The 12,986-nt window shown below is 42.7% G+C and overlaps 1 protein-coding gene across 1 annotated transcript in view; it reads left to right on the top strand.

Annotated features, from left to right (window-relative positions):
• FZD6 (frizzled class receptor 6) overlaps positions 1–12,142 on the top strand; it is a 51,606-nt gene extending 39,464 nt beyond the window's left edge. Inside the window, 2 exon segments of the mRNA XM_038745323.1 lie at positions 4,388–4,816; positions 10,068–12,142. Of these exon segments, the coding sequence (XP_038601251.1) occupies positions 4,388–4,816; positions 10,068–10,227 (589 nt within the window). The 3' untranslated portion in view covers positions 10,228–12,142.
• Positions 12,143–12,986: the final 844 nt, after the last annotated feature.

The raw sequence follows: 12,986 nt of genomic DNA, 5'->3' as shown, positions 1-12,986 counted from the left end.
CTGAGGTAGGCCCTGTTTGGTTACGGCCAACCGCCTCCTCGCTCTGGCACTTTAGTGATTAATCCTTAAACCCTTTAGAAAGGTGTGAGTTACCATTTAATAAAACTGCCCTTATTTCTCTATCAGTCTTCAGTCATTCATTCAATCGTAGCTATTGAGCACTTACTGTATGCCGAGCACCGTACTAAGCGCTTAGAAAGTACAATTCGGCAACATCCTGTATATATGTTTGTACATAGTTATTACTCTATTTTACTTGTGCATATCTATTCTATTTATTTTATTTTGTTAATATATTTGGTTTTGTTCTCTGTCTCCCCCTTCTAGACTGTGAGCCCACTGTTGGGTAGGGACCGTCTCTATATGTTGCTAACTTGTACTTCCCGAGCACTTAGTACAGTTTCTGCACACAGTAAGTGCTCAATAAATACAATTGATTGATTGATAGAGACAGTCCCTACCCAGTCTCTCAGACTCACTAATTCCTGTAGTAATGGAATCTGTCAAGCATCCACTAGATCCTAAGCTTGCTGTGGGCAGGGAATGGGTGTACCGACTCCGTTATATTATACTTTCCCAAGTGCTCAGTACAGTGCTGTGCACTTAGTAAGCACTAAATATGATTGAGCGATCCCCTAAGCCCAAGCCGATGCTCTGACTTCTCAGGAAAGGACCGCAGAAGGACAAGCCAGCTTCTCTGTCAACAAGATGCTAACAAAGCAAGAGGGATTCAAAAAATCCCCTTGAAATTTCTTGCCTTCTGCATCTGCATATAATTGCTTTAGTATTTGGAAAATGGAGCACGTTAGAATCATCAACATACTATGTCTGTGGCTTGTATTCTAACCTGCTTTTATTTTCTTGTTTGTTTCTGCATAATTTATTTTTCCCATTCAGTTCCAGTTCCTGCCACTTGGGATTTTAAATCAGTGTTTCTCCACTCTCATTTTGGTATCTGATTTTTATTTTTCCTAACTAGATTGCGTCATTTTATATTAACATTCCAAGCACGTGCGATCCTACCATATCTCATATTAACTGAATTGTAATTTGCGTTTTGGTTTAGACCCTCTCTGGATTTTCGGCAGATTTTCAAGCATCTGGCATTTAACCATTCTTTTTTTTTAAACTACATCCTCTTCTTATTTGTGTGCTATGTTGACGTTTAGTCCTTTTTTATGCTTCTTGCTGTAATTTCTATTTTGGTGTTTCCCCAAAGTTTGCAGGTTAAAATAATAATAATAATTATAGTATTTGTTAAATGCTTACTGTGTGTCAGGCATTGTTCTAAGCATTGAGGTGGATCCAAGCAAATCGGGTTGAGACAGTCCCTGTCCCACATGGGGCTCACAGTCTCGATCCCCATTTTATAGGTGAGGGAACTGAGGCCCAGAGAAGTAAATAATAATGATGGCATTTATTAAGCGCTTACTATGTGCAAAGCACTGTTCTAAGCGCTGGGGACTTTACAAGGTGATCAGGTTGTCCCACGTGGGGCTCACTGGCTTAATCCCCATTTGACAGATGAGGTAACTGAGGCCCAGAGAAGTGAAGTGACTTGCCCAAAGTCACACAGCTGACAAGTGGCGGAGCTGGGATTTGAACCCATGACCTCTGACTCCAAAGCCCGGGCTCTTTCCACTGAGCCACGCTGCTTCTCTAAGTAAAGTGACTTGCCTAAGGTCACACAGCTGACAAGTGGTGGAGCCGGGGTTTGAACCCATGACCTCTGACTCCAAAGCCCGGCCTCTTTCCACTGATCCACGCTGTTTCTCTAAGTGACTTGCCTAAGATCACACAGCAGACAAGTGGCTGCTGCTTATAATAATAACAATGATGGCATTTATTAAGCGCTTACTATGTGCAAAGTACTGTTCTAAGCACTTGGGAGGCTACAAGGTGATCAGGTTGTCCCACGGGGGGCGCACAGTCTTAATCCCCATTTTACAGATGAGGTCATTGAGGCACAGAGAAGTGAAGTGACTTGCCCAAAGTCACCCAGCTGACAGTTGGCGGAGCCGGAGTTTGAACCCATGACCTCTGACTCCAAAGCCCGGGCTCCTTCCTCTGAGCCACGCTGCTTCTCATAGCATCAGGCTGCTGCTTATAATATCAGACTTTTACTTCTGTTGCTCCAAGCAGGTTGTTTTAGCGGATCGCTCAAACCAGGGTTTTCAAGAGGGCGACGACACTTCCTTGGGCGCCTGGGAGGAGAAGCAAGCTCTCTTCCCCCATCTATATTCCGAATCAGTTTGCTTCCTCACATAGTTCTTCCGCAGAGCCACGTTAAGGGAGTGGCATGGGAGTGCGCACACAGCTGCCAGGCCGACGGCTGAATCCCCACCAGAGACCCGTCACTGTTGTGCCTAGGGGCAGCGTGCCAGCCGTGTGCCCCTGGTGGGGATTCATCATCATCATCATCAATCAATCAATCAATCAATCGTATTTATTGAGCACTTACTGTGTGCAGAGCACTGTACTAAGCGCTTGGGAAGTACAAGTTGGCAACATATAGAGACAGTCCCTACCCAACAGTGGGCTCACAGTCTAAATGGGGGAGACAGAGAACAAAACCAAACATACTAACAAAATAAAATAAATAGAATAGATATGTACAAGTAAAATAAATAAATAGAGTAATAAATATGTATAAACATATATACAGGTGCTGTGGGGAAGGGAAGGAGGTAAGATGAGGGGGATGGAGAGGGGGGCGAGGGGGAGAGGAAGGAAGGGGCTCAGTCTGGGAAGGCCTCCTGGAGGAGGTGAGCTCTCAGCAGGGCCTTGAAGGGAGGAAGAGAGCCAGCTTGGCGGATGGGCAGAGGGAGGGCATTCCAGGCCCGGGGGAGGACGTGGGCCGGGAGTCGATGGCGGGACAGGCGATCCACGGTCCAGGATTAGAACCCACAACCTTCTGACTCCCAGGCCCATACTCTATCCACTATGCCATGCTGCTTCAAAGCACTGTACTGAACACTTGGGTTGGACACATAGCAAGTGCTCAAAAAATACCATTGATGATTAAAATTATTGACTGATTGACTGATTGATTAGGAGCCCGAAAGAAGCAGTTCAGCAGCCTCAGGAACCTTCCTTCATTCTTTCATCATCATCATCATCATCAATCGTATTTATTGAGCGCTTACCATGTGCAGAGCACTGTACTAAGCGCTTGGGAAGTACAAATTGGCAACATATACAATGTCAGCCGTCAGCCTGACAACTGGAGGTTGCACTCTCCTGTGACACTCTCTCTCAACGCAAATACTATGTGTCAGTATTTATGGGCATCAAAAACACAGTGCTTTACACATAGGTGTCTACTATAATGAGAAGAAACATGGCCTAGTGGATAGAAAAGCAGCGTGGCTAGCTCTCTTCCCCCCTTCAAGGCCCTGCTGAGAGCTCACCTCCTCCAGGAGGCCTTCCCAGACTGAGCCCCTTCCTTCCTCTCCCCCTCGTCCCCCTCTCCATCCCCCCCATCTTACCTTCTTCCCTTCCCCACAGCACCTGTATATATGTATATATGTTTGTACATATTTATTACTTTATTTATTTATTTTTATTTATTTATTTATTTTACTTGTACATAGCTATTCTATTTATTTTATTTTGTTAGTATGTTTGGTTTTGTTCTCTGTCTCCCCCTTTTAGACTGTGAGCCCACTGTTGAGTAGGGTCTGTCTCTATGTGTTGCCAATTTGTACTTCCCAAGCGCTTAGTACAGTGCTCTGCACATAGTAAGTGCTCAATAAATACGATTGATGGTGATGATGATGATGACGACGGGCTTGGGCATCAGGGGTCGTGGGTTCTAATCCTGACTCTGTCACTTGTCTGCTTTGTGACCTTGGGCAAGTCACTTCATTTTTTGTGCCTCAGTTACCTCACCTGTAAAATGGGAATCAAGACTGTGAGCCCCATGTGGGACAGGGACTGTGTCCAACCTGATTTGCTTGGATCCACCCCAGTGCTTAGTACAATGCCTGGCACACAGTAAGCACTTTTCACTCATTCATTCATTCATTCAACCGTATTTATTGTGCGCTTACTGTGTGCAGAGCACTGTACTAAGCGCTTGGGAAGTACAAGTTGGCAACATATAATAATAATAGTAATAATAATAATAATGGCATTTATTAAGCGCTTACTAAGCGCTGGACGGTCCCTACCCAACAGTGGGCTCACATTCTAGAAGGGGACTCACAGTCTAGAAGGGGTGACCAACACTTAACAAATACCACAGTTATTATTACTATTATTATGTAGAGCTGTCCTTTGTGTTGGATGACACTACCGACGAGGAGACCCGGTGCACACCCAACCCTCAGGAATATTTGAAGAGTCTCTAATTGAGAATAATACCTGTTCCACTTTTCTCTTTCAGTCCCATCAGCGAGAGCCGACGAGTGCTGCAGGAATCGTGTGAATTCTTCTTGAAGCACAATTCTAAAGTGAAGCATAAAAAGAAGCATTACAAATCCAGTTCGCATAAACTGAAGGTTATCTCCAAATCCATGGGGACCAGTACGGGGGCCACGGCAAATCACGGAACGTCCGCAGTAGCAATCACCAACCATGATTTCTTAGGACAAGAGACCTTCACAGAGAGCAAAACCTCTCCCGAACCGTCTGTAAGAGAGTTAGGAGCTGACGGGACCTCCCCGCAGAAACCGAGAGAGGATGATAAGGGCGAGCCGGCCTCCACCATAGCATCTAGCTCCAAACTGTCTGTGGAGCACGGGGAAAAAAGGAGTAAGACAGAGGGAGGAAATGACAAGGGCAGTGTTGCTGGGAGTGTACGGAGTGAAGGAAGGTAAGAGACTCTTTGCTTCTCTTTTGGTTTTTCCCACCTAAACCTCCTCATCCCATGCCTGAGGGAGCTAATCTTCTTATTGAAGAAACAGTAGCAAACTTCAGAAGGGCATGTTAGCGTTTACAGAATTTGTAAAAAAATTTCAAGTTCGTGTGCTTCGACCCGGGTGCGTGGAGATTGTTTAGCCATGAGGAAAGTTGGATTTTAGTATATAAATACGCAGTTAATGCATTCAGACTTTATTTTTAGCCTGTCCTTTAAAACCGTGTACTGAACCAGCCTGTAAAGGTGCTCCAGTTCACTAGGGACATAGAGGATTGCCCACACTTGGTCTAAGTTCAGCGCTTCAGGGAAACAAGACCCAACCAGGTCATGTATCCCATCCGCGGGAGAGCCCCCACGACCCCTTTTGGCACCCTTAAAGGTAGAGTACATGATCCAGAACCATGCAATATACCATAACTTTATCCAGCACGCATGCTAATGTCTGTAGGTTTATATATAAATTTCACACTGTGTGTTCATTCCTCTCCCTTAGACTGTAAACTCCATGAGACCCAGTACCTCGTCATAGAAATTTAAGATTCTCCCAGGTCATATCCTTCCAAGTGTCTCCTCAACACTAGCGGCCACTGATGCACAAACCAGTTTAGTGTTCTGCTATTTTAGCACTCATTCATTTCTTCGTCAACCAGTCAATGATATTTAGCATCTACTGTGTTAACCACTGTAGTAAGCACTTAGGGAAGTCCACCTGTATGACCTTATGGTCTGTTGGGCTGACATATGGATTTAAATTATTTACAAGTAATAGGACCGTGAGGAGAGACAAGACTACAAACAGATAGTAGGAAGGGTATGTTAAGGTGAAATGAGATGATGATATTTGTTAAGCTCATTCTGTGTGCCAAGCACTGTACTAAGCGCTGGAGTGGGTACAAGGTAATCAGGTTGATTAGAGTAAAATAGCTGAATAAATACGTAAATGTGCAGTGTAATTCAGTGCGCTGAGGATGGGTATAAATGCATAAGTGTTAAGGGCGATGATTGATATAGTTTGGATAATTGATCATTTATAATTGAGGAATTAATTGGGGAAGGTTTCTTGGAGAAGATCAGACTTTAGGAGGACTTGAAATGGAGGAGAGCTGTGGCCTGGCATATCTAGACTGTAAGCTCATAGTGTGCAGGGACCTTGTCTACCAACTCTGTTCTTTTATACTTTCCCAAGCGGTTAGCACAGTGCACTCTACGTAGTAAGCTCTCGATAAATACCATCGATTGATATTTGAGGCTGGAGGGAATTCCAGGCAGAAAAAATGGTGAGAGTAAGGGATTGGGAGTGAGTTGTCTTTTCACCTTCTTATAACCAGTTGTATTTGTCTCTTCTCTCCCAACTGTAAATTAGCTCCTGTCCATCTGTCCCCTTGCTAAAATCCACCCTTTCCTGTCCATCCAAACTGCTACCTTATTCATGCAAGCACTTAAACTGTCCCAACTTGACTACTCCATCAGCCTCCTTACTGACCTCCCTGCCTCCTTTCTCTTTCCACTACAGTCCATACTTCACTCTACTGCCAAGATCATTTTCCTACAAAACCATACAATCTGTGTTTCCCCACTCTCAAGAATCTCCAGTGGTTGCCCAACCACCTCCACACAGAAACTCCTCACCTCCATTGGCTTTAAAGAACTTAATTGCCTTGGTCCCTCCTTTCTCCCTGATTTCCCACAGCGACCCAACTCATACCTTCCCCGACTAAGCCCTCATTTCCTCTTTTCCCATTCCCTTCTGCATCGCCCTTGCATGTAGATTTGCGCCCTTTATTCATCCCTTCCTCAGCCCCACAGCACTTATGTACATATCCATAATTTCTTTAGATTAATGTCTGTCTCCCCCTCTAGACTGTAAGTTCCTTGTGGGCAGGGATGGCTTCTACCAACCCTGTTATATTGTTCTCTCCTAAGTGCTTAGTACAGAGCACACAGTAAGCATTCAGTATGATTGCTTGATTGAGGATAGGGTTCCCCTACCTCTGTTGTGCTTAGTTCTGTCTTCTGCACATAGTAGGAGCTCAGTAAATATTACCGATTGGTTAGTGTCCATTTTTAAGGAAAGAGCCACAATCTTTCTTGGTAATATGTTTGTCTTTTATCACCCCCAAATATTTTAAAATTTGCCCAGCCAAAATCTCTTCAGCCTTAAGTTTGACCTTTTTTTTTTTAGCAGTGGGTTAGCCTCTTTTCCAGAAAAATCCTTTATATACTGGAAGACATTTGTCACCCCTTAGTTTCCTCATCTCAGAGCTAAACAGCCTTGATTACTCCAGCCTTTCCTCGCAATCTGTTACGGTGTCGGTACCCTGTCCTGTTTCTCCACGTCATTTTTTAAAGTATGATAGTGAAAACTGGACATCAGACGCTAATCAATCAATCAGTCGTATTTATTGAGCGCTTACTGTGTGCAGAGCACTGTACTAAGCGCTTGGGAAGTACAAGTTGGCAACATATAGAGACCCTACCCAACAGTGGGCTCACAGTCTAAAAATGAGGATCAGTCCAGAGTAGAGTGGTGATGGTAGTGCTGGTATTTGTTAAGCACTTACACAGCAGAAGAATGATTCCAAGTCTTGCATGAATCATACTCCTGTGATACATCCCGCTACCTTGCTGGTGTTTTTAATAATGACACTACGTTTCTAAAATACATTTTTTTTTTTGCTTTTCCAGTAATACCCCTCAGCACTTAAAACGGCACGGACCAGAAACGCTGTAGAAGTACTATAGATTCTCCTACTAGCCTTTCTTCAGTTCTGAGCTCCAGGAGAGAGACTTTTGAAAACTTAATTTTAACTAAATCCCCATCACTGATTCAGAAGTTCAGAAAACACAATTTTGTAAGATGAGACATTTTCCAGTGTTAGGTGGGGTGTCTTTGTATTTTTTTTTTTTTGTCAAGCTTCCAGCAGTGGCTTTCAGAATTGTGACTTGGTTTGTTTTTTTTAATATCAGGCTCTCAGTTACTGTTCTAGGTGGGGCTGTGTGTGAACGTGGAGTGTGGCTGCACTTCTAATAGAAGGGGATTAAAGCACTCAGTCAGCTTGCTGTCTATTACTACAACTCAGCCTACGTTCTTTACTCCCCGAGAGCCCATTACTCACTGTGCCTCGGTCTCACATATCTCATCTCTGACCCGTTTCCAACATCGTCCCTCGGGCCTGGAACTCCCTCCCCCTCCATATACACCCAAAACATGCTCCTAAATTGTTGGAAGTCATAGACGGCATCATGGCTTAGTGGAAAGTGCTTGGGCCTGGGACTCAGAGTACCTGCACTCTAATCCTGGCTCTGCCACGTACCTGATGTGTGACTTTGTGCAAGCCATTTCACTTCTTTGTGCCTCCGTTCCCTTATATGAAAAATGAGAAGTCAGTGCCTGCTCTCCCTCCTACTTGGACTATGTGTCCCTCATAGGACACATAAATTTATTTATTTTACTTGTACAGATCTATTCTATTTATTTTATTTTGTTAGTATGTTTGGTTTTGTTCTCTGTCTCCCCCTTTTAGACTGTGAGCCCACTGTTGGGTAGGGACTGTCTCTATATGTTGCCAATTTGTACTTCCCAAGCGCTTAGTACAGTGCTCTGCACATAGTAAGCGCTCAATAAATATGATCGATTGATGATAGGACCTGATTATCTTGTATTTACCCTAGTGCTTAGTACAGTGCTTGGCACGTAGTAATTGCTGAACAAATACCACTATTATTATGATTATTATCTTCTATACGGGAGATTGAAACACCCATTGTACTTCCCAAGCGCTTGGGACAGTGCTCTGCACACAGTAAGTGCTCAGTCAATACGATTGAATGAATATACCCCATTGAAAGCTTTATTAAGGTCACATCTCCTCTTGGAGGCCTTCCCTGATTAATTCCTCTTTTCCCCTGACTCCCTCTCTCTTCTGCATCGTCTACCCACTTGGATCTGTACCCTTTAAAACACTTAATATTCTGCCCACTCTCAGTCCCTTGGCACTTATGTACATATCCAAAATGTATTTATTTGTATTCATGTCTGCCTCCCCCTCTAGTCTGTAAGCTTGTTGTGGGTAGGCAGTGTGTCTACCGACTCTGCTGTATTGTGCTCTCCCATGCACTTAGTACCATGCTCTGCAGATAGCACTCAATAAATTTCATTGATTTTATTATTGATTATACAGTGATTCTTGGAACAATAGTTAAGAACCTGTGGAATACTAATAATAATAATGGCATTTGTTAAGCACTTACTATGTGTGAATCACTGTTCTAAGCCCTGGGGGGGGGATACAAGGTGATCAGGTTGTCCCACTTGGGGCTCACAGTCTTAATCCCAATTTTACAGGTGAGGTAACTGAGGCTCACAGAAGTGCAGTGGTTTGCCCAAAATCACACAGCTAACAAGTGGCGGAGTCAGGATTAGAACGCATGACCTCCAAAGCCCATGTTCTTTCCACTGAGCCACACTGCTTCTCTAAAGCAGCCTTTTTCCAAAAAAAAATCCTTCATAAAGTGGAAGACATTTGTCACCCCTTAGTTTCCTCATCTCAAAGCTAAAAGCCTTGATTACTCCATCTTTCCTCATAATCTGTTAAGGTCTTGGGCTCCTGCTTTGCCTTTCCTGCCAGTTGTTGGCTCATAGGTAAGGTCCCATTTCACTGAGGACCTGATGAGACCGAGTCAAGGTGTAAGCTATGTCTAAATGATAAGCTCGTTGTGGGCAGGGAATGCATCTGCTTATTGTTGCATTGTGCTCTCCCAAGCACCAAGTACACTGCTCTGCACACAGTAAGTGCTCAATAAATATGACTGAATGAATGGCTCTGGCGTTTCACTTTTTGCCAAGAGGAGGGAGGGTGGAGAGGGAGGTGCCGGGATCCTGAGTCTTTGGGAGAAGCGAATGGAGGTTTGCGATGTGGATTCATTCATTCACTCAATTCATTCAATCATTCATTCAATTCATTCAATCATTTATTGAGTGCTTACTGTGTGCAGAGCACTGTACTAAGCACTTGGAAGAGTACAATATAACAATAAACCGACACATTCCCTGCCCACATGGAGCTTTCAGTGTACAGACTCCAGGGCTGAAAATTGTCAATGGCAAGACTATGGGTTGGTACAAGTGTACATATATAGTGTGCTTGTGTTAAAGTGCATTTTGTTTAAATATGCCTCAGTATTTCTTTTTCTTTTGTTCCACTAGGGCAGCTTCAAAAAATGATTTTACAGAAACTCATCCAGCACAGGGCAGCCTTTTGCAGACCTCCAGCCCTTCACAACCAAGCAGTCCCAAAGGCTCCATCTCACTGCTTGTTCACTCGGCTTCAAACACTAAAAAAGACCAGGATGCTGGGAATGGCTAAAATCCACGAAAGAAGGACCATTTCAACCATATGGTTTCATTTACTGTTATTGATCTGGGGATTCAGGTTACACTGGAAATAATGTACAGGCTTCCTTGGCCAGTCAGTCGGTCAGTCGTGTTTATTGAGCGCTTCCTCTGTGCAGAGCACTGTACCGAGTGCTTGGGAAAGTACAATTCAACAGTAAACAGACACATTCCCTGCCCACAATGAGCTTACAATCTAGAGGCCCGCTACCAGGGTTCATTCCTCACCGTTGGCAAAACCACAGCCTGGAAGACCAGAGGCTAATGGGGTAAGGGGGTTAGAGTCTGTCCAGCTTCAGTCACACTGGCTAAAATTCAAGGTGTGTGGGGAGGAGGAGAAAAACATTTTCAGTTCAAACTGCGGGAATAATCAGGTCAACTTTTTCAAGTTTACTTTTATCCCAGTACTGTCCACCTAGCACTCAGGTCACCTTAGCAAAGTGCCACTGGTTGTTTACCGTTCCCAGGAGTTGCGCGTTACGGTGAGTTTTTTATGTCACATCCATGGACTGCTGAAACAATAATGGGAAAAGCTCAGCGCTATCCCAGTGCTTGCCGTAGCAGGTAAGTGTAGCCAGCCTGAAACACCTGCTAGTATTATCCGCAGCCACAAAAACTGGGCTACTCTATGTTGTATATCACAATACTAGAATGATCAGCAGAAAATTGAACATGGATTCTGAAAACTACAGTTGGCAAGGAAACCTATATGCACCTCTTATTTGCACTTAAAACCCCAAAGTGAAATTGCCTACCAGAGAGATGAAATTTCAGGAGGTCTCTGCCTTAATTCAATCAGACAATATTGATACCTGCTGGATACCTAAAGGACTGAAACGCAACAGTTAGTAATATTGTGAGGGGAATTGGGGATGGGGCGGGGGCGGAAATTGTAGCTTTTGACTTGGGAAAAATTTTCTTGAAATCTTTCATTATAGGCTGTGTTTTGATTTTGTAACGTTAAATCAAGGCTTTCTTTTGCTTGCTAACTTAAATGTATTTTGTCCTTCTTGGGTATTTACTTTTCAAAGTTACAGTCGTTTATAAGGATTTTATATTTTAGAAGTTATGCGAAATTCAGGTATTTTAAACTTGATTTTGTACTATGATGTATTCACTTCAGTACTATATTTGGTAGCTTTTACACTGAATCTGCAAGAAAAAATAGAATTTGAGTTAATGTAGGTACTTAAAAATATAAATCATGTAAGTTTTATCTATTTCATATTAGTATCTAGCATTTTTTAGAAATTGCACAAATCGACTGCTGTGCAGGTCTTAAGATGGTTTCTTCAAGTGTTGGTATTGTGCTGCTCAAATGACAGTTTCCTTCTGAGAAGTCACCGTGATGAAAACACTGCTTTCATTTTAAAAAAATTGAATACTTAACGTATTCCCATGAAATCTTACCCTTTACCAAAGAAAAGTAGAAATCTTTTTTCAAAAATATATTTTGTGACTAGTCAAGAAGTTAACAGCACTGTGTTTGCATTTGATAAAGTAACTCGAATTTCCGTCTAAACCCAAGGAAAAAGATAAAGAAAAAAGCACTTTTCACTACTTTGGGTTAAGTTTTATATAAATGACCTTTCAACTAAAATCAGATTGTAAATCGTACCCAAGAATAGTAGAGAGCTATTTTAAAAGTACTTCAATTTTTTTATTTTTATATTTTTTCTACCTATTTCTGTTAAATGATTTTATCCACCCTTTTTCCACACTTTGTGTTTTGAGCAGGGCTCACTTCTTGTCTTTTCTTGAGAGCACACGATATTATTTAAGGAAAGAATCTAAAACGTGGAAAATGTAAATATTTCTGCAGTATTTGTAAACGGATAACTTTGTATATATTTTCACAACTTGTATTTTGTTTTTATTATCTTTTTAGGAATAAAGTGTTCTTTCTCTAATAGATTTTGCAGCTCAGCATTCTGTGGGAGTTGGGTGGTTTCCCAATAGCCTTTGTTCAGAAACAAGAGGACCAAAGCATCAGAACTGTGTCTTTGTTTATGAACATATTGAAATTTTGCCTGGGTTGAACACTTCCTTTCTAAAAGGTCAAAATGCTGTAAATCCATTTTCATTATGTAGCCCTTCTCCCTGAAGTACAGAGCCAAGCCAAGCAAATGGACCAGATCAGGAACCATCCAAGAATGAAGTCAGCCAGTTGTATTTATTGAGTTCTCTCTGTGTGCAGAGCCCTGTACTAAGCTCTTGGGAGAGTAACATATGACAATGTAACAGACACACTCCCTGTCCACAGTGAGTATACAGCTTAGAGGGGGAGACAGACATGAATATAAATAAATTACAGATATGTACGTAATCGTAATCGTACATATTACATATGTAATCTCCCCCTCGTCCCTGTCTCCATCCCCCCATCTTATCTCCTTCCCTTCCCCACAGCACCTGTATATATGTATATGTTTGTACATATTTATTACTCTATTTATTTTACGTGTACATATCTATTCTATTTATTTTATTTTGTTAGTATGTTTGGTTTTGTTCTCTGTCTCCCCTTTTTAGACTGTGAGCCCACTGTTGGGTAGGGACTGTCTCTATATGTTGCCAACTTGTACTTCCCAAGTGCTTAGTACAGTGCTCTGCACACAGTAAGCGCTCAATAAATACGATTGATTGATTGAAGTACTGTGGGGCTGTGGGAGTTGGAGAGATGAATAAAGGGAGCAGGTCGGCAACACAGAAGAGAGTGTGAGAAGAAAGGAG

Source organism: Tachyglossus aculeatus, chromosome 4, assembly GCF_015852505.1.
Source record: "Tachyglossus aculeatus isolate mTacAcu1 chromosome 4, mTacAcu1.pri, whole genome shotgun sequence".
Lineage (NCBI taxonomy): Eukaryota > Metazoa > Chordata > Mammalia > Monotremata > Tachyglossidae > Tachyglossus > Tachyglossus aculeatus.
Note: the sequence above shows the minus strand (reverse complement) of the source record. Positions and strands in the feature narration are given on the sequence as shown.